This window comes from Maylandia zebra, linkage group LG11, assembly GCF_041146795.1.
Source record: "Maylandia zebra isolate NMK-2024a linkage group LG11, Mzebra_GT3a, whole genome shotgun sequence".
In the NCBI taxonomy this organism is placed as follows: Eukaryota; Metazoa; Chordata; class Actinopteri; order Cichliformes; family Cichlidae; genus Maylandia; species Maylandia zebra.
In genome coordinates, this window is record NC_135177.1 from 18,885,823 (window position 1) to 18,907,648 (window position 21,826).

General features: G+C 40.2%; 1 protein-coding gene across 3 annotated transcripts; it reads right to left on the bottom strand.

The window, feature by feature from the left end:
- Positions 1-316: 316 nt before the first annotated feature.
- LOC143421069 (uncharacterized) lies at positions 317-14,153 on the bottom strand. 3 transcript variants are annotated; one of them, XM_076889922.1, is made up of 8 exons: positions 14,022-14,153; positions 8,074-8,137; positions 7,579-7,626; positions 6,651-6,680; positions 5,937-6,002; positions 5,737-5,805; positions 5,484-5,526; positions 317-4,284 (listed from the first exon to the last, which is right to left on the bottom strand). In XM_076889922.1, the coding sequence occupies exons 2-8, from the start codon at positions 8,126-8,128 to the stop codon at positions 4,239-4,241; spliced, it is 357 nt and encodes a 118-aa protein (XP_076746037.1). In that variant the 5' UTR covers positions 8,129-8,137; positions 14,022-14,153; the 3' UTR covers positions 317-4,238. The 3 variants fall into 3 exon arrangements, with proteins under 3 accessions (XP_076746037.1, XP_076746039.1, XP_076746038.1); XM_076889924.1 differs by lacking the exon at positions 14,022-14,153 and adding an exon at positions 12,746-13,109; XM_076889923.1 differs by lacking the exon at positions 14,022-14,153 and adding an exon at positions 11,624-11,762.
- Positions 14,154-21,826: the final 7,673 nt, after the last annotated feature.

Here is a 21,826-nt window from a genome sequence, read left to right on the forward strand (position 1 = left end):
TCACAGCTCGGATTTATTATTAAAGGTTATGAGGAATAACCCCGCATCATCTCATATTTGACAATCTCGCACAGCCCTTTTCACTGTTCTGTGAGGATATAAAAATAAAAGTTAGCTCACTTCATCATAGCTCCCACACTCGCTTTACACTTTGAATCTTAACGAAAAAGGATGTTTAGTAAGAGTGTCTAAGCCTCTTAGTGGCTCTATGCTTGTAAGCGAGTAAAGCCCTAGATTAAACAACATCCATTGGCACATTATCTCTGTATCCATATGGCATCAAAATTATGCAAACAAGAAACTGGGAGAAGGCACGCAGATTTCATAACACATTTATTAAAAAACAAACACAGTCCAGAGCGCAGCATAGATACACAATATACAGTAGTATGTTGTAATCACCATCAGAAGAAAATCAAGGTGACTGCAGCTGTGCAAACAGATCCAATTCATCATATTCTGTCACCTACAGTTTTCCTGTGAGCTATCACACATGTACATATATTGTGATCGTTGGCACAAAATAAACATGAGTTTACCTTAAGAGAAAAGTGCATAAAAACATAAGTAACTTCTTAAAACATACAGGTCCTTCTCAAAAAATTTGCATATTGTGATAAAGTGCATTATTTTCTGTAATGTACTGATAAACAGACTTTCATATATTTTAGATTCATTACACACAACTGAAGTAGTTCAAGCCTTTTGTTTTAATATTGATGATTTTGGCATACAGCTCATGAAAACCCAAAATTCCTATCTCAGAAAATTAGCATATTTCATCCGACCAATAAAAGAAAAGTGTTTTTAATACAAAAAAAGTCAACCTTCAAATAATTATGTTCAGTTATGCACTCAATACTTGGTCGGGAATCCTTTTGCAGAAATGACTGCTTCAATGCGGCGTGGCATAGAGGCAATCAGCCTGTGGCACTGCTGAGGTGTTATGGAGGCCCAGGATGCTTCGATAGCGGCCTTAAGCTCATCCAGAGTGTTGGGTCTTGCGTCTCTCAACTTTCTCTTCACAATATCCCACAGATTCTCTATGGGGTTCAGGTCAGGAGAGTTGGCAGGCCAATTGAGCACAGTAATACCATGGTGGGTAAACCATTTAACAGTGGTTTTGGCACTGTGAGCAGGTGCCAGGTCGTGCTGAAAAATGAAATCTTCATCTCCATAAAGCTTGTCAGCAGATGGAAGCATGAAGTGCTCCAAAATCTCCTGATAGCTAGCTGCATTGACCCTGCCCTTGATAAAACACAGTGGACCAACACCAGCAGCTGACATGGCACCCCAGACCATCACTGACTGTGGGTACTTGACACTGGACTTCAGGCATTTTGACATTTCCCTCTCCCCAGTCTTCCTCCAGACTCTGGCACCTTGATTTCCGAATGACATGCAAAAGTTGCTTTCATCTGAAAAAAGTACTTTGGACCACTGAGCAACAGTCCAGTGCTGCTTCTCTGTAGCCCAGGTCAGGCGCTTCTGCCGCTGTTTCTGGTTCAAAAGTGGCTTGACCTGGGGAATGCGGCACCTGTAGCCCATTTCCTGCACACGCCTGTACACGGTGGCTCTGGATGTTTCTACTCCAGACTCAGTCCACTGCTTCCGCAGGTCCCCCAAGGTCTGGAATCGGTCCTTCTCCACAATCTTCCTCAGGGTCCGGTCACCTCTTCTCATTGTGCAGCGTTTTCTGCCACACTTTTTCCTTCCCACAGACTTCCCACTGAGGTGCCTTGATACAGCACTCTGGGAACAGCCTATTTGTTCAGAAATTTCTTTCTGTGTCTTACCCTCCTGCTTGAGGGTGTCAATGATGGCCTTCTGGACAGCAGTCAGGTCAGGCCCGTTTAGAGAACCTTTTCATGATATGCTCATTTTTTGAGATAGGAATTTGGGGTTTTCATGAGCTGTATGCTAAAATCATCAATATTAAAACAATGAAAGGCTTGAACTACTTCAGTTGTGTGTAATGAATCTAAAATATATGAAAGTCTAATGTTTATCAGTACATTACAGAAAATAATGCACTTTATCACAATATGCTATTTTCTTTGAGAAGGACCTGTAATGTAGTTTTGTATGAAACTAAATAAAAAAACAAAACAAAACATATATACATTTTACAAACTCCCACTATCAGTGGGCCCCACCCAGAATCATAATAAAATCTTTCTCCAAAACATGAGATTTCTATAGAGACAATGCAAGTGCATTGCTGTGTACATTTGTAAATACATGGATTATACTGTGTATTAGAAAGCAAGATTAAGTGCACAGTTTCGCAATGCTTTTAGCCTGCAAAGATAAATATATCAGTAGTTAAAACAAACAAAACAAAAAAAACCCAAAACAGATATTAGCATAACCCTTTCCATTTACATCACTGAGATAGGAGGGGATGAAAAACAAAACAAAACAAAACAAAAACAAAAAAAGCTCCACAGCAACATTTGCTTTACACAAATAGAGTCACAACAGTTAGGCTTTACGAGACTGAGCAGCTGAGTAGAATTTGGTTAAAGGCGTGCTGGTGCTGAATAACTCTTTGGGTTTCCGCATGAGCCCGATTGCTTTCTACATTGCTACATCGGTTTTGGAAATGTGCTATGCTTGTCCTACAAAGTGAGAATCAGTAAATACTAAGGGACAGACTGACAGACAGAGAAGAGTGAAATGTTTCGTGCTGCAATTTTTTTCCCCTCAAATAGTCCTCTTTTTGAAATGGTGACAGATATTGAAGGCTTACAGGGGAATGCTACACTTTCAAGACATAACAATAGCGCAGGGCACAGTAAAAACAAAACGCACAAACAATAATCACATCTGGGTTACATCGAGTGGGAAGCATAGTTTTTTTTTTGTTTTTGTTTTTAAACGAAAGCACTTCAGCACACACACCAATAGGGAGTGCACATCCTTGATAAGGACCTGATTGCATAGTTGTTGTGGGGGGAGAGGGGGGGGAGGTTTGCTCTCAGGTCTGGATGGCAGCCAGGCCCACTCCCCAGTGGCAAGATATATTGCAAGATATTTAGTGGAAGAGAAAAGTGAGACGCTGCTTCGGCAAATCCACTATTTAACTCTATATAGTCATTCCCAGTGTTATTAATTCCATTATCAGTGCTCCTTCTGATGGCACAGACAAAAAGCTGACAAGGAAAACAGATTCCCTTTTGCCGACAAACAACCAGGGAAGCCGGCACCTTAGATTCTTGGATAGAAAGGGTTCCTGCACACAGCACGAAAAGGTTGATTTGCATAAAACCAGAGAAAACTGTGTGTTCTGTATGAATGAAACAAAGGCATTGTTGGCATTTTCCCCAATCATCCTACTTTATTTAATTCTTGAGATTTTATCCTTCCCTCCCTCATAACGAGGTTCTCTGTAACAGTGTGGGAGGCATTAATCTAACTCTCCACAGCATTCAGAGAGCTATTTACAATCTAAAGTGAAAGCCTTTCAAGAAGAGGGGATTGGAAAACATCATCATTCATGGTGGTTGATTAATTTGTGGCAGTGCAGGAAGGTTTTAGCACTAGCCATTTCCACTTGTTTCAGGGGTTTCCCCCCCCTCTCCTCTTGTAACTGGAAGTTAAGAAGAAGTGAACGGGTTTTTATCTTCCTATTTTGTTGCCTCCTGTCATTCCTAATGGGCCAGGAAGAGAAAATGTGACACAAGTGAATAGGAATGAACGTGAGGCCGGCTTAGGCTGGATTAGTGTGGTTTGTCTCACTCAACGACCATTTCACATAGACGGGTCTCTCAGAGTTACACTGCATAGTCGTTGGGAATAATTTCTTGTCTCAGGAATTAAAGGGGGAAAAAAAAAAAAAAAAAAAATCAGGGAGTTCTGGCTGTGCTAAATTATCCCTTTCAACAAAAGGAGCTTTAAGCCACATTCACTGGCTTTGATTTGGATTCCTCAAATAGAATCCAATTAGAAGGTTTGACTGTGTTCCAAAAGTCCCAGGCTAAATTATGTGTATGTACAGAACAAATGACTGGGACAAACACAAAAATATACAAAAAACAAACAAACAAAAAACATACTGCATATGCTACACATGTATAGGAGGTTATGTGGGAGGGAGGAATGAACTGAACATTCAGAAGCAGGCTGTTGTTCCAAGAAGTCTAGCTGTCCTGAGTCAAAGAGTAGGAGATAACATTTCCTGATGCATCGACCTCTCTTGCCTGTGTGTTATAGGGCTTGAAGCTGTAGACCAGGAACTAGACGGACCCTTTGTGGTCCTGTTCTATTGGCACAGAGTAGATCCTGAGGAGAGACAGAGTAAGAGAGAGAGAAGAGACCACAGGAGGGGGTGAGGTGAAGCAGGTTAAAAGCAAAATTTCACCATTAAAGGTATTTTTAGAAAACGTCTGGAGATGCACAAGAAGCGTCTCTGTGTGGCGGAGTTCAGGAAACGGCATGTCTGCTGAGTGCTACAGGGCTTTGACAGGTGCACAGTGACTGCATCACCTCAGAACACAGCTCATCCCCAGGTGGGACTTATAAACCTGGCAAGGCACTGTTGATCCAACAAGCCAGAGGTTGCTGTGTGATTAAGCCTCTTTTCAACAGAGCGATCAGTCAGCACCAAACACTGCCAGAGCTGACTGCAGCCCCAGGAGGCAGCCAGTAATCCTGCAGAGGAATTTAACCCTTGCACATCGACTTGGGGATCCGCTCTGCGACAGCTGTTCGCTGCTGCTTTAAAGATCTTTGAAGCCCGATTTGACCTCCATGACCCCTCTGACCCAACCTGCACATCACATTACATAACACCTCCAGGACAAAAGAAATTGATTACACTGCAAAATGTTCTCCAACAGAGGAGGAAAAAAACCCCCCCCAAAAAAAAAAAAAAAAACCAAAACAACAGAGAGAGTCTCTCAGTTTAACTGGTTTAGGCTGTTCTGCTGTCTGATTGCCGTTGGCCAACTGTTGTCATTGAGTCAGTCTCATGTTTACCCCGTTGCGTTATTTCTGACTAGAGGTGTCTACTTAGGCCTCAGCTCATGAGGTAAGCTTTTGAACAGGTTAAGTCCTGTCCCATTCGGTCATATAGACCTAGGGGCCCTGCCTTAAGGTTATTGTTTGATTGCTAAAAAGGTAAGGTGTGGTGTGTTCACTGGTGGTGGCGTAGGACTCAGACTGTGTTACTAATTGCTGTGCAAGTCCAGACAGGCTCAAATGGGTGGATGCAGCTTACAATTTTGTTTTTTCTCTAGTTTTCAAGCTGACGAGTTGGATTAAATGGGACAAATCGGCAAGGGAGCCAGAAAGGCTGTTACCCACCCGACTGGTTTTGTTACTCGAAGGCCGACTTAGCGTAAAGAAAAACATGAATTTTTAAAAACGCTGCCACAGTATGCACAACGGACATAAGGAGAATATGCATACAGCGTTTTTCTTGAGCACTGAAGTACATAAAAGATGCAAAGAAAATAGTCAGAAAATGGTCTAATTCTTACCCCTGCTCCTGCTGCTGCATCTTGCGCTTCACTATCAATATGGCTGCAAGTAAACGAAGAAAAAAAAGAAAGAAAACAAATAAGGTCAACGCTCCACAAGAGAAAAGTTCACATTTGTTTAAGAATTAAAAGCTGCACAAAGCACACAGAAACTATGCTGACTCCAGCCAAGCACTGGAGGGCTTTAAAGGAATATATTTGTCACCTGTGGAAATGCAAAAGGCTTTATTTCAAGGAAACGTAGAGTACTTACTGACAACTGCTGCGACCGAAAGAGCCAACACCACCCCCGCTATAACTATTATAATCATGTAGCCCTCATCTGAAAGACCAAAAAAAAAAAAAAAAAAGGAATCAGCACAATGACATTATGAATCACTTGCAAATGTTGACATTTAAAATCATTTTTATACATTACTATATATAAATAATTACAATTCAGATACTTCTTACCACTGTTGCCCTCCACACCAGTGGTTTTGCCTGGCCCAGCATTTAGATTCAAATTGGCTGAAGCTTCTGGAAAGTTACAAAGAGAAATGTCAAAATGTCCACACGCGCGCACACACAAACACACACACTTTCTACAAATGAAATTTCCCTAATTTATCTGCACATTTTGACTCGTGTGCTGCTTGAGAAATTGAAATGCACTTTAAAGGAAATGAACAAAAGATTTAAGCCTATGTACGTGTGTCTACAAGGAGAGGAAAAGAGTACTTGGGGCTTCAAAAAGAATTGTAGCCATTTTCAGAAATGCTGCTTCTCCACTTGGCAGGCAGGCCGTTGTAAACAGATCTGTAAGTCTATCAAATGTCTATCAAAGCGAAGATGAGGAGTGACGGAAAAGCGGATGGTGAGACAACGAGAATGCCAGTGTTGATTAGCTGACCGACAGGATGACGGAGATGTTGACGTGTTCATTGGCCTTTCAGCACAATCCACAGGGCCCCCTCTACAGAGCTAATTGATTCTATTCAGGCCGTAATGGTTGAGGGGAGCTAAAAGCCAACTGGGGCCACAGCTTAGTGGAGTAGAACAACCTATATACTATACAGACTTACTGACAATAACAGAGGCCATAACCTTCATATACCGGCTTCTGTGCAGCTGTCAGTATAGTGCATGTGTATGAAATAGAGACACAGAGTAGGGCAACAAACTCACCACGTTCCACATAATCCTCGTCATCTGGGTCTGCGGGGGGGGAAAAAAAAAAAAAAAAAAAAAGGGGACAAATGAGACGTCTGTTCAGTCAGTGCAGAAATGCAGGTTCTCACTATGACCGCCTTCTTATATTAACAGTGTAAGAGTTCTTAAATTGTACAACAGTGAGGATACAGACAACACTTTGAATCTTTTAGCAACACTATTGATCGTGGTTGTGGTGGTGATAAGGGGTGGGAATATAAAATCAGTTTGAGGCCAAGAGGCCCGAGAGGAAAAAATGAAAACTATAAACAAGAATCAATATTGTAACACAGGGAAGCTAAACCTTATGAGAACACTAAACAATAAGACTGCAAACAAGAACAACGCGGCCTTAAAAACAACTTCAACTGTGAGCAAATAATAAAACTCTAAATGAGGAAGAAGAGCTTTAAGTGGTAGCCACCATACAACAATTACCAGGAGTGGAGATAGATATGGAAAATTATAACCCACCATTACACACGGGGCTGATTTATACAGCTATATCATGTTTTTAATGATATTCTATTTCATATCATATTTCTATTTTACAAGGGGGGAATGAATAAATAAATAAATCAATAAATCACTTGTTCCCTCTGACTACGCTTACCCGGAGTCAAAACAAGGATCAACACTTAGGCGACAACGACAGCACATGAAAAACACGTTGAAGCAGCTAAATGACTTCAGAATATTTAAGCCTAGTAATTCTTCTCAAAACACATTAATAGGCCATTCACCGTCATGCACGGGTGTGGTCGGCCTGCTGATCCGAGCGCTTAATTCTAAGTGAAATGAATTAATGTGTCAGACTGATTCCTAAAGTGACAGGCTGCAAAAAACAATTTGTTCCATAGGCGATGCAGTAAAAGTACTACTGGACAAAATATGGCTTACATACCATCAGCTGATCCTTCAAGTTCTGAAGAGTTACGAAATGCTTGCAGAGCTGAAACAGTGAGATACACATTTTCAAACATTTTATTATTCAAAACAGTTATTGGTGATATCAAAGGAGGCACTCAGCGTGTAGCACGCAGATGAAGACTCAGTCGGTTTAACTGCATACTTGTACTTCATGTACGTCACAGAGTCTCCTGTCACCTGTTCATTTATGACATCTTCCATATCAAAGAAAGCACAGCCATGGGCTTGCTGCTATAAACTTCATGCATGTTTTTATTACTTATTATTGTTCAAGTGTGTCCAATAGGCAGAAAAAAAAAAAAAAAAAAAAAAAGGAAATCAACAGTGACTGCACGCATTAACCTTGTTGAGGATGACACAGACACATACACATATGCAGGTAGTTGAGGAAAACAGGAGCTGGCACAGGGATGCATAGACCCTGATTAGATGCTTATCACCTGAAAGAGTCAAAGATATGAGAACTTACCAGCAGCAGAAGCTGGCAGAAGTAGCAGCAGACATAGACACAGCAATCGCATCATCTTCAAATGCTGCAGGGGAAAAGAAAAAAAAAAAGACACGAAGTTAAAAATATCTGCTATTAATATTCAGTCACTGATATGTGTGAAAGCTTGGTGTTTTTTGGTTTAGAGACTGAGTGAGATTGAAAGCTGAAGTGCTGTCTATTACTGGGGTCTTGCCTGGCATTCTGAGTGCTGCTAGTCAGTGGAAAACTACAAATTTTGAGGCAGGCAGTTCTTGCGCTACTTTAACAAGTTTTAAAGGCATGCGTGCATAACTAGATTGCAATCCTAGATGGGTGGTGTCAACAGGTGTTCCCCCCTCATGATACCCAACAGAAGGAAGAAAAACAAACAAACAAAAAAACCCAACGTTCTAACGATTCTGACACACTCAGCTAGCAACAAGTGCCTATTCATCATTTTCCAACCCTCATGCAAAGCCTTTGGACCAAGGCAAGAAAACAAGATTGAGCAAGAAAGGTGTCCATGAAGAGGTTCACTGACAAAACAAAAAGGAAACTGTGGAGATACAGAAAATCATTTTACTGCTACAATACAACATTGCATTAATAATATATCCCACAGCCTTGATATTGCATTGAAGATGTTTATTAAAGCTATTGCCACCACTTTAACCTTTTTATTACAGATGCAGCTATAATTATTTTATACACATTGCATGTTTGTGCTCATTCAGTGTTGATGCTCAGTCTATTAAAGAAGGTTTTAAGCTTTGTGAAGCGCTATGTCTTCACAATCTATTGTGTAGGTGACTTGGCGCATAGAAGGATAAACAGCATACACGCTTACAACACACATATAATCCAGAAACCTGCCAGGCCAAAGGCCTGAAATTCATTTAGCTTCTAACTGCATTTCAGTTTGCTTAGTAACAGATGGCAGAAGACCAGTTAAGAAAAGGACAAGCCCTTAGAGACCATATAGGCTTGAAATTTATTGCCATGTATGGAAGGTGTTATAAGAGGAACTTCTGTGTACCATTTACTGCAATCGATGTATTCGATGTGTAATTGATGCAAGAAGGGGCATGAACCCTGATGTTATAAAATCATTTTCAAGTGTATTCTTAGCAGGAGATGTGTGCTGATGTGATGCTGCATACTTGCTGCGTGTGTTTTAATAAACTCATTGTTTGATTGCACTCTCCTGGGCCTCTGTTGGTTTGTTTCATTGCTCAACATTTTCAAACTCGTGACAAAACTAATAAATGTATTTCTTATTTATTTAGTGCATCCTGCCAAGCATTAGGTTACTATTGTCATCCTAATTGGAGGGGGAAACAAATATGAGCTCAGTTTAATTTCATTTCCTTCTACCTTAATCTGGTCATTGACACCGAGTGACAAATACATTTTCCATGATGGTGTTCTTGTTTTTTTTGTATGGTACGTTGTTATTTTTGAGGAGGAGAAAAAAAACAAAAAAAACATCCATGTCGGAACTTCCTCATGGCAGAGGGCCCAAAAACAAACGCCATCTCTATTCCCTTTTAAAACCATGTAGATGTGAAACGCAGGTGTTCTTGACGTGCCAAACAAAGCCCCAGCTGTGTCCAACACAAAGTGGATGCAGATATTTTTAAATGGAAAAACCATGAGAATGACCTTTCTCCCACTCAGTGTCCCGGATGTAGCCTTCATGGCGCGGTTCAGTCACTCAAAAATTGGCATGCGGTCAGGAACCAATAGTCATTCATGCAGCGTTTAATACTGTACACAGAAACACTGCAGTTCTCCCACTGACCTTTGTGTCACATGTTACACAGTAGGCGCCCCTTCATTGTTAGCCTTCCCCATTGTGTGCTTATTTCCTTAGCTGTGAGGGAAGAACTGAGGTGACCTGCATTGTGAAGGTGTAGATTATGAAACACTAAGGGGCGCCTACCCCAGCACTTAGTCACTTACTATATCCTACACTAGCACAATTTAAGGAAGTAGTCCACGATGATCTCTGATTAGTAGCACCAATTCCAAATATGGTGAATGAAAGTGAATAAGATGCAGGGGGGCAATAAGAAACGGGATTAGCAGACATCACTTCTTTATGCAATACGCTTTTGGACAGATTAATGAGAGATCTACCCAACACTTAATTCTGCCATGTATAATCTCATCTATAAATACTGTTATGCCAGTCGAAAACTGTAGTCTCTCATGTGAGACAAATATCTATAATGTAGGGCAGCATCATGAAGTATTTGGACTGATTATATTGGAAAAGAGATGTTAATCACACAACTGATTTGAGCGAGAGTGTGCTGTGTGCAGGCCTCTTAAACAGCTGAAGAAAATCTCCAAACGCAGCCAACCTAAAAAGCTGCAAATACAATCCCCTTCTGTGTATCCAATTTGCTTTTCAGAGTCGCACTGGGCAAAATAATAAGCTGATCCAATTTGGAAATATTTATCATCCCAGTCCACTGCTTCTCTATCAAAACAGCTCCTGAATAATATTTACCCCCATTTTCCCCTCCTTTTTTCAAATTGAGTAATATATTCTTGCATATCTGAATTACAACTGAATTTGCTCTTTTACACCACACCCAATTTGCCACATATAATAACCGGGGGATAACTTGTAAAGTGCATATGCCAGCTGCCGTCTAGCTACAGGTGCAAAGATCGTACACAATAAATGAAGAAATCAACAAATCATCAAAGTACAGTGCGGTGCTGCATGACAGGCATATACACTGTGCTGCTGATGCTGCAGGGGGAATATGTCTTGGTTTTGTTTTAGTTCCCCTAATGCAGTTTGACAGGATTAACCCTGAACATCATACCTGTCTAGCCACATTAGCAGACCTAAGAGCACCAAAAATCTTGTTTACCAGAGTTAATTTGGAACAAATGTTTTTGACTCCCTCCAACCCATCCAATTTCATCTGTAACAGCGAAACAGATGCACAAACAGAAGTTTAGTGCAAGTGCATAAACTTAACTGCAGTGGCGACCATCTCTTATCTGCTCACACAGATAACAGCCCTCTGCTCGTTCCACTGTGCACCTTGACAAGGCTCTGATACGAACGATAACAATCAAAGTGGGCAAAAATATCAGAATTTCTTCCATGTAAAGTGTTAACAGGAAACCAAATGCAAGAAAAACTGAACGATAGGACACAACTGCAACGAAAAAGGAAAAAAAAAAAACCTTTACCATCATTCTGATAATGTGTTATTGCTTAAACCAACTTGGTATATGAGAGCTTGCGTGGAAGAGAAAAGGCACTGAGATTGTTCGTTATTCTTCCCCATTTATTTTCCCAGAAGTGGATGCTTATTCTGGTTCGGCGAAGACTGAAAATATTTTTATTGAAATGTTTACTCAGCTCTGCCAACGGTGCAGCAGCTGTTTATCTAAGTGAAGTTGATGCTGTTCCTTTTTTCCTCCCCCCTCTCTTCTATAGCATACTGCAGTCCCACTGGACCACAAACAAAGTGACAATGAAAGTAATGATAAAAGAAAAAGAATCAAATAAAGCAAAACTCACAATAACTCAGTCGGTTCCGTGCATACCAGTGAGAAATCCACTACGGGCAGACAACAAGTATGACAACTACACAGCTATTTCCAATACAGTGTTAGACTGTGGGTGACTTCTTGAGCATCAGGTCGTACAGCTAAGAGTAAAACAACTAAGAGGATATGAGTGTGTGACTGGCTGTGGGGCTCCGCCGTCTTAGAGACTCATATCCTGTATTTGGCCTCCCTTTCTGCCTGTGTTTGTGTGCAAAAACATAAAACCGGTTAGCACCCAGTGGAATGAGCAGGTATAATTCCACAGCTGCACAAAAAAAATTAAAAAAAAAAAAAAAAAAAAAAAAAAAAAAAAATGCAGGTGCATTTTAACCTTTGCTCTGACCAGGGCATCAACAACCTGAATAAGGACAAACAGTACACCGGGCACATACTCTTCAGCTTTACTTTTATCTGATGGAGATAAAGCTGTTGTTCTGTTTTGTTAACACTATCACAAGACCTATCCTGGTCACATCGAGGGTTTTCAAAATCCAACCTATCTGAAATGCATTGTCAGGAAACAAGCAACACAAAATCTCTCTCTCACCATCTTCTTTTTTTTTGTGAGCAAAAACTTTCTGCAAGATCAAGATTTGATACCTGTGCTCTACCTCTGACAAGCCCTGCAAGCAACCTGATTAAGAACAGTGGGGAAAAGACACTGTTATTTGTTTGCAGATTAATTTTTAAGACAAAAAACAGACTCACTCGCACTGGTATGAAAGCAGCACACAGAGAAAGTGAGGTAAGGGGTGCTGAAGTGTCCCAAGAAAGGAAAAAAGAAATCAAACTTTCTTTTTTTTGAAAAGCACCTGTTTCTCTATGGAAGAAGCCTGCTGATTTGAACTGATGATAAAATTACAGTACTGATGCTGACTCACTGCGTGATCAGCTACTGTTAAGAATCAAGTATGTCTCAATCAACATCTAAAAAAATAAAAACAAAAGAAATAATAATAATTAAAATGACAGGTATACAACAATCTACACGAACTTAGCAAAGACAATAAGACTGTGAAGCTGGCTGATTTCCTGTAGCATTTGAATACTAAAAATCGCACCTTGTGAAACGTTTAAAAATCCAGTGACCTACCAATGCGAGAGACAGACCATTTCAAAACACACACTCCGACTGTGGAATATGGAGCGGTTTTTGTAATAATATCCTTGTGTATCCCTTAAAGTGGCGGACTCACGGCAGACGTCTACCGATCAGATGAGTAAATCGCGGGGGCCGAGTGTGTAACAGGAAACCCTTTTCTGCTGTGTAGGCCACGATCAGGGCAAGCTTCTTCTTTTCTCTCTCAGTCTCCCTGACCTACAAGGGGGATTCACTGTCAACTCATTTAGAGCTAAACTACTAGCTGAACACTTGGAGTTTTAGTTGGCGGAAAGCACCTTCGCCTCTCTCGTTCTTGTTCCTCAGAGCTGTCAAGAAGTGAGTTTCCTGAAAACGAGTGGGGGTTAAACGTAATGTGGCAAAGAAGAACTTGCCCCCGGTTTGGTAATGATGGTTTTGTTTAAACTGAAACTAAAAGCTGCAACGGGAGGGGAGCGAAAACAAAACACTTACAGCACTTATGATCAGACAGTTAGTTGGCTCGGAGTTATTCAGCCACTGATTACGACCACACGCGCGCGGCTGATTGACAGCCTCGCGCGCGCCACTGCACCAAGCACAGGTGTGTTAGCTCAGCCTGAATCTAAGCTTTTCCTCGTCCAGTTGTATGTTGCATAAGCTTTATTGTTTTGTTTTTTAAAGGAAAATCGCTAATATCTCAATGTGTTTAAATTCACTTTGTACTTTCGCACCAGTTGGCGCCACCTGGTTTGATCGTGCTCGGCTGTACTTAACAATCATTCAAAGGTCGCTTGTGCGAACAGTTACAGTCTGCCTGTTGTTTTTATTTTTAGCAGGCTAGTGCTTCGTTTACTTAAGGTTTAGCTTGCAGTAGCTGTTTTGCTTACACTTCTGTTGCCTCCCTTGAGTCATTTGTCTAGATTTGAATGACCAGTTCCCTCAGAAATAAAAAAAAAAAAAAGAAAAAAAAAAAGAAAAGTGATATTTAAAAAAGAAAAGAAACGGAAGTCGTATTAACTGGTGTCCCGATGAGAACGCTTTGTTTTATACGCTTGACTTGTACTTTAAAAACAGAGCCACCACACCGATAAGCAGTTTGCATTTCTTACCATAATAATGCTAAAAAAATAAAATAATAGCAACAATTTGAGTTTCATTACGTTTCCCAGCTATTTGCAATAAAAAGGCATACAGTACAAAAGTATGCAGGGAGCTAACATGTAGGGAACAAATGTGCAGTTTCAGTAAGCAAAACTCAGGTAGAATATTGGCTGCGAGGTGAACTTACATTTAAATGAGTTGTTCAGTTGTTTCGATACTCTGCTGGTATGTTGTTGCTCGCTCTCCAAGATCCTTGTTATCATGGAAACTGCCAGAGTGTGTGCACATTAATACAGGTGTAGTCAGCCAACAAACTTCGTCATTGGCTGCTGAGCTTGTGGAAATTTGACACCACTTATCTTATCTGTTCTACAACTTGACTTGCTATGCAGATTGTGAAACTTGCTCGGTGCTCCAAGTGAATAGGAGTACAGTGATCACATTAGCGCCAGTGTGTTGTTTGTGCTCATAAAATCATCTGCTGCTGTCAGGGTAGTTCATCTTTGTTTCTTAATCGTGTTATTGTTTCCTCCATGTGCATGTTTCCTGCAGCTGGGATGCAGGAGCATATTCAAATGTTTATTATTGAATCTAAAGTGTAATTCAATTTTATGTTCTCCTCTGCAGGCCTGTCAGAAGCCAGTAGCTATTGGTAGTGAGTTTTCTGTTTATTCTTCTCCCCTCATAATGACCCTGCAGCCTGTCATTGCCAAAGGGAATGACCAACAATGACTTCTACCACATTCCCAGTGTGACATTTCTCCGTGGCCTGTCACAGCCCTGTTAGCATTTTGTCTCTGGACCGGTTGCAACAACAGCTTACTTCGTGACGTGTCCTCCTGCAGGACTAACTATCCTATTAGTGCTCACTTTCCTAACTAGACTGCTGCCAGCTCAATGGTGATCACTAGCTCAGGTCTCACATTAGTGTCCTTAAACTGCTGGGATCATGCAGATCTTTAATCCTGTCTCCCTTTACGACAGTGCTCTTCATGTGATTGCCTCTTTTTCTCATAGGTCAATACTGACTTTAGACAGTTGTCTAAAGTATGGCTTTTGTCCAGTGGCTGCAAAGAAACCAGGGAAGGTTTAATGGATCATGGATCATGACATGGATCACCTGCAGTTAATGTTCCAGATGAGCATGGGGAAGAATGTGATATGAAGTGACACAGAGCATACAGCCTTCACAAGAAGCACAAAAAAGAAAAAAATGTGTGAATATTCAAAGATTGTCACCAGTGTTGGTCAAGTTACTTGAAAAAAGTAATCAGTAACTAATTACTGATTACTCCCCCCAAAGAGTAATTCCGTCATTTTACTGATTACTTATTTTCAAAAGTAATTAATTACTTAGTTACTTAGTTAGTTACGATTTACAACCTGAATAGGTAATAAAGCAATAGCTCTTTCAGCCCAATTCTACTTTTTCTGCATAATCCATCATACAAAATGTAATCAAATGGAAAAGTTTCTTTTTAAAACTTGGTTTATTAGTTTTTATCTTTTAACTTTATGTATCAAGCAAAAATGTAATTATATGCAACATTCTCTGACTGGAAGAAATTTGTTTAACATTTAAACCTATTTTCTGCACATTCCAGCACATAAAATAAAATATTATTTTTGTGTTTACACTCAGTCTTTCAAATAAATGCAAGTGAAACACAGCAGAAATTTAAAAAAAAAATCAAAGACTCCTGTTGCTCTATTTTCACCTGTATAGCAGGCGGATGTTTGCCTTGGTGCAGGTGTGCCGCAGTGGTCAGTGGAAGAATCCGCAAGTTTGTCTGTGAATTTCCCATTCCGTGGTAGCGCACTCGGTGCTTGCTCGGAAGTTAAGGGGTTTTTTTCGCTGTAAAGAGAAGTTTTCTTCCCACGGAATCAAAGTCAAAGTAAGGTCAGTACTTCCATGCTTTAAACGCTGCACGCTCATACTCTCTCCCGCACTCGATATATTATCCATTGTTGATCTGCACACAGCTGTCGCCACAAACGTCGCACTCGCTTACGTCATTGTCATGAGACACTCGCAAAAAAATCACGGTTTTAGTAACGCAGTAACGCAGCGTGCTTACGGGAAAGTAACAGTAATCTAATTAAATTTTTTGCAATAGTAATCCCTTACTTTACTCATTACTTGAAAGAAGTAATCGGATTACAGTAACGCGTTACTGCCCATCTCTGATTGTCACTATGCTGAAAACAGGTGATAGACTTATGTGAGACTATCACATAAAACCACAAGAACAAACTTTAGCTTCCATTTTTTTCTACTTGTTCTGTTAACTTAGCAATGAAACTGGAACACTTCAAAACACACACACATATACACGTGTGTGTATGTATGTATATATATATTTATTTATGTATGTGTATATATATATATATATATATATATATATGACCTTCTCATGCTATTTGATGCATGAAACAATCTGCACACATTGCATGTGTTGTATATCAAAAAGCAGAACCATTACTGTTAAAATCATGTCCCACAGGCATACTCTATGTCTCACATTTAATTTGTAAAGATATGGTCACCATATTTACACCCAAAGCAGCTCAAGCTTCTGTGGCTCAAAGATAACCTCTCAAAAAGCTGTGGGCATTGTTATTTGACTTTGCATGCACCTGGGGATTGCCTGTACCTTCTCCCTCCAATGTTGAACAACAAGAATAAGTTCCAGTTTCCTGTTGGCAGTGACTAGTGTCAACTCTGCACATCATCACCTGCACTTGGCAGAGGAATGTGCTTCTTATTTGTAGTGCTTTAAACTTCATCCCAGTTATGACTTAAGATAAAATCAGCAGAACTGGTGACAGTTCTGATCAACATGTTTACTTCAGAAAGTAGAACGGACAACAGCCCTCCCCACCTTCTGTAGAATATACATGCCAGATTAAGTATTTGTAAGATTTCAGTGGAACGACTTAAACTGACATTATCAATACGTTAACGCAGAAGATTCTAATCTGGTGGTAAATTCATTCTCTAGTTCTCTTCACGAACATATCCTGATGCTAGGACACTGCATGAGCACAGTGAACAGATAACATTTAAAACCAGTTGACCCACTGATGTAGGTGTATGCAAAACAGCTGTTGTTACTGATAGATCTATAGTGGCGTGCTAACTTTATGGTGACTTCGTTAATTTGTGTTGCATGAAAATTTTAAACTCTATGAAATGTAAAAATAAAAACGAGCCTTGACACATGTGGTAAACCACTCAGATGAATCATGCTCTGCGTGCAGTATCTTTCTATTTCGTGTTTAATGGAAGAGATATATATCCTCCACAGAGACTGTATCTACATTAGACATTGGTCTATATTGACATAATATCATCCCACACGCAGTTGCTGGAAATGACGATGTAAATCATCGTGATGCAAAATATCTCATTTCACCACATCCCAAATTTGCTCTGTTGGTTTGAGATCTGATGATTTTGGACACCATTTGAGTTCAGTGAGCGCACAAGACACAAGACAAGACTCCAGTTTAACATGAATTGAGGTTTGTGTCATGGCCTATTATTCGACTGGAAGCAACCATCAGATGGGTACACAGTGGACATTAACAGATGGACATGGTCACCAACAATACTTCAGTAGGATTGACAAAGTGGTATAGTATGGTGTCACTCTCTCCCTCCACAACATGCAGAACACCATCAGGGTCTTTAATATTGCCATAGTTAAAAATAACGATCACATTCGAATAAGCAATGCTGGGCATGCAATGGGCCACTCAAACTATATCTAAATATATTTAGTTCTTTTAGACATCACTTTTGGTTTAGCTCTGCATTATCTCGGAAGCATCATGAGCATTGCCCTGTGTGGTTTCTGTGGAGATATATTACATAGATCTTCAGATGGCATAATTTCATTTAATGGCACTGATAAGACTGATTGTGGATTTTACCCTCCCGTGGGTGATTAAAAGTGCCAAAGGGTCTTTTAATTGGCACTGAAATCTTGTTGTCTCATGTGCAGTGTTCAACCAAAGCCAGGGCAAAAGCTTTTCCTTGCAATAAAGGCATCTCTTTGCAGTCTGTTGCAAAATACTGATTAAACTTGCATATTCCTCTTCATCCTGGACAATTTTTGCCATAATCTTGGAACCAGAATCCTAAAATGGAGAATCATCTTCAAGTCCTTAACAATTTTTGAGGAAAAGCACTGTTTTTGTTGTTGTTTTATTTTACAAGTCTTATGGCTTTGAGACTAAAAACCAACCAAATATTTAAATCATTTGGTTTCCTGGCATGGACCCGGCTTTTAAGCATAGTCCATAAATTTTCAATAGGGTTGAGGTCAGGGCTTTGGGAAGGCTATTCGAAAAGCTTAATGTTAGCCTCCTTTATCCTTTCCAAAACCAGTTTTGATGTGTTTTTAGGATCACTGCCCTGCTGGAACACCCAACTGTGTTCAAGTTTCAGGCGTCTAGCTGTTTATTTAAGGTCAAGTTAAAGACTTTAGAGGTAGTATGCTTCCTTCATTATTCCATCTACTTTGTGCAATCTACCAGTAGCAATGGCAGCAAAACAGCCACAGAGTATGATGCTACCACAAGCTGGCTCAGTGTTGCTAGAGTCTCACCTTTACTCCTCCAAATTGTCGTTGTTTTATGACCATAGCAAAAAATTCTTGATAAAGCATTTGGGTTATGTGGGGAGCTGCAAATTTCAGTCAAGCTTGAAGGTGTCCATTTTTAGAGCAGGGACTTCGTTGTGGTTTGTGGCAGGGTTGAGCCTTGGCAGTTTTGTTCCTATGCATCCTAACCAATTTCCTCTTATCTGAGGGTGACAGTTTTGGTTCTTCTTTCAGAATTCAGTAAGTTTACATCCAAAAACATCATATTTATGTACAGTTTTTGTTTGAACTGATTATGTTGGATTCTATTTAGAAATAGCTTCAAGAGACCTTTTCAACTTGTGTAACTCTACAGTTCACCTTCCTAGATCGTAATTGAGTTCAGTGGATTTTCCTGGTGTTTTAAGTATTAGTCAATCCTATGAGTGCTGTTAAACAAATCCTTTTTATGTCAGCAACAAGAAACTATCAGTGGTAGTAAAATATGATCACTAATGAGATGTTAATAGGCCTCGTCGTTGTCAAGCTAAAATTGGCATGATATTTATGCTCATCATGAGTGCATATATAAACCTCTGAGCGGAACAGTAGAAGTTTCATGTCCTCACAGCTTAAATTCCAAGGTCTTCTCTTCCCTCCTTGTGACCTGTGTGAGAACTTTAATGCTAATCCACAGGATTACCTAATGCGCATCGATGGACCTGATATATCTCAGACCCTTAGATAGCGGTGAACCAGCATTGAACAAGAATGTGTAAATGTACCCATTCACACCTTGGGCTGGGATCCACAAGATATGGCTCTTTATCAGATGAAAGATTTCTGTGGAAGTTTACTGGATACAAATGGGACAATCCCAAGCTGCCACAAAACAGTGGATTTCTTTAATAACTGTATCTAGAAGATCTGTTAGATCTTTTTTTTTTTTAGCTGTGGGTCAAGACACTGGAGCTGCTGTATGTGAATAGATAAACATTTTCCCCAACTTTTATAGTAAAAGCAAATTATTTTAGTTTATTTTTTGTTTGCAAAGTATATGGACCTCTTTGTTATGCAGATTTCCTACCCAATCTAACAATGTCTACCATCTGCACTCCAGTCTCGTGTCTGTGTGGAGTCCAAGTCCTCTAGCATAAAAAATACAAAGTATTTCAAGCCTTTTTTCCCCCTACAGCGGTGGTGAATGTATGCCAAACTCTGCAATAATTGGGTTTACTATGACAACTATGAAAAGTTCTATCTTAATGAGGACTGTCTGTTTTACTGTGTGTGAGAGAACATGGTACATCCAAATGGTACAAGATGTGCCTCCTAACATGGTTATGGAGCGTACAACACATTACAGACTAATGAATGCACAGTCATGGTCATACTGTATGCAGCGGTCCCCAACCCCCGGGCCTCGGACCGGTACCGGTCCGTGAGTCGTTTGGTACCGGGCCGCGAGAGTTGAGGCTCAGGTGTGAAATGTATGGTTTTCAGGGTTTTTATCGGTTTTCAGCGTTATTTTGTTATCGTTTTTATCGTTAACTCGGTTTTCCTGGGTCTTTTCACGTGTGTTATGAATAACTCTTCTATTTTTCAGTACCGGTACTAGTTTTATTTTGTTGTATTTGACACCTTAAAGGCCGGTGCGTGAAAATATTGTCAGGCATAAACCGGTCCGTGGCGCAAAAAAGGTTGGGGACCGCTGGGCTAATCCACCACCTTTCATTGTTTATACCGTTACAAAAACAAACAAACATAAAAATGAAAAATCACCATCGGCCCACCAGGCAAATGCCTGGTTTGCCCAATGGCCAGTCCAGCTATGCGGTCAGCTGGTGGGTAACAGGCATCTCCGAAAACGTTAGAGCACTTATGGAAATATGTGATGTCTTGATGAATCGAGCAGGTATTTGAAGTTTACACAGCACCATTCTCGCATGAAAATATCTTAAAAGTTTATTTTGTGACCCAGACAGAGTAATATTTCAAACTCCGGCACTCCGTGTTCCTCCGCCACTGCCTCGTTTGAGTTTTGGACGAAATGGATTCTGGGATATTGCATTTCGTCATTTCGAGCTGATTGGAGACCAGAACAGCCAATCAGATATTTTTGCATCCAAGTCTGTGATTGGCTGGTTTTGTGGCACAAATATAACACAAAGAGTTGAACGCGCACGGGCAGAAATGTTGAGAGCGCGAGCAACACATTGCGAGCGAGCGCAAATACAAAAATTGAGCGAGAGGGGCTGCTATTGTGTGTGTGTGTGGATAATAGCAAACACTGAAATACATTTTTGCACGTAGCAATGAATTATGTTCACTCAAATTCAGCTTTTCTTCGCTCAAAACAAATTTCTCCTCAAAATGCGACACTTGCACCTGCAAACTTTTTTTTACTTGCGCTCATATTTTTTTTTATGTGCGCTCAGAATAGTGGCACAAAAATAACAGCATAATACTGTAGGGGGCAGGTACTTCAGGAGCTATGCTGGACAAGGCGGCCCAGTTTTTTGTCATCTACCAGCTTAGCTGTCGCTGGGTCACAAAAGAAACTTATGATTGAAAAGTTTCATAAAAATAACAAAATGTTGTTACAAATATTCGTAAAAATAGCGTGCTTTGTTTTTATACTTTTTAATATTTGAATTTTCCTTTAACAGTTACATCTAATAACCTCTGCAGTACACTGCTTGCGCCTGTGGGATAATTTGGTGGTTGCCTTGTTCTCATTACTGTGTAAATGACTTGTGTACAATATTCCTAATGGGAGAAGAATTGTTTTGCAGTACACTGAGAGAGTACACAGGGTGAGAAGAGCTATGATTAAGATTAATCTTGACTCACATGTATATGTGTATATTTATTCTTTCATACACCCAGTATGGTCTGCCAGTGCATGTACATCAAACAGGTCTGCACACATATCTCTGTTGCATTTGCTAAAACTGTCATGCTCTGTTCAATAAACTCAGCAGGTTGATGTATAAGACTAGCTCAACTCTGCTAAGTACACAAACCATTTTTTCTCCCACAGCACTATTGTGCCTGCAAGAGTCTGACTACACTGTATGTGTTGCTGCATGCCCTGAGTCCTGCTTTATTTTATCTGATGTACTCTGTCACTGTTATGAGGAATGTCAATTTAGTTCTGGATACATGCAAAGTGAGAAGGACTGCATCACACCTGAGCAATGTCATTTGTTCTGTGGACAGGGCTATGAGATGAGTAGCTGCACATTTAGCTAAACCTTGTATTCCTTTAATTACTTTACCACCTTCCAGCTCTATAGCTATAAACACACTTATTGCCACAGCTGAACTGTGCCTTGCCTTAGTTTTTCTATGCACTGTTAGTAACATGATTCAGTGTTTTGGGCAATCATGCATATGCCTCACC

Coding starts and splice junctions, on each gene's coding strand:
- LOC143421069 (XM_076889922.1), bottom strand. CDS start 8,128: ATGATGCGATTGCTGTGTCTATGTCTGCTGCTACTTCTGCCAGCTTCT. Junction 6,681..7,578: donor ACTTGAAGGATCAGCTGATG/GTATGTAAGCCA, acceptor CCCCCCCCGCAG/ACCCAGATGACGAGGATTAT. Junction 5,806..5,936: donor TGGTGTGGAGGGCAACAGTG/GTAAGAAGTATC, acceptor TTGGTCTTTCAG/ATGAGGGCTACATGATTATA.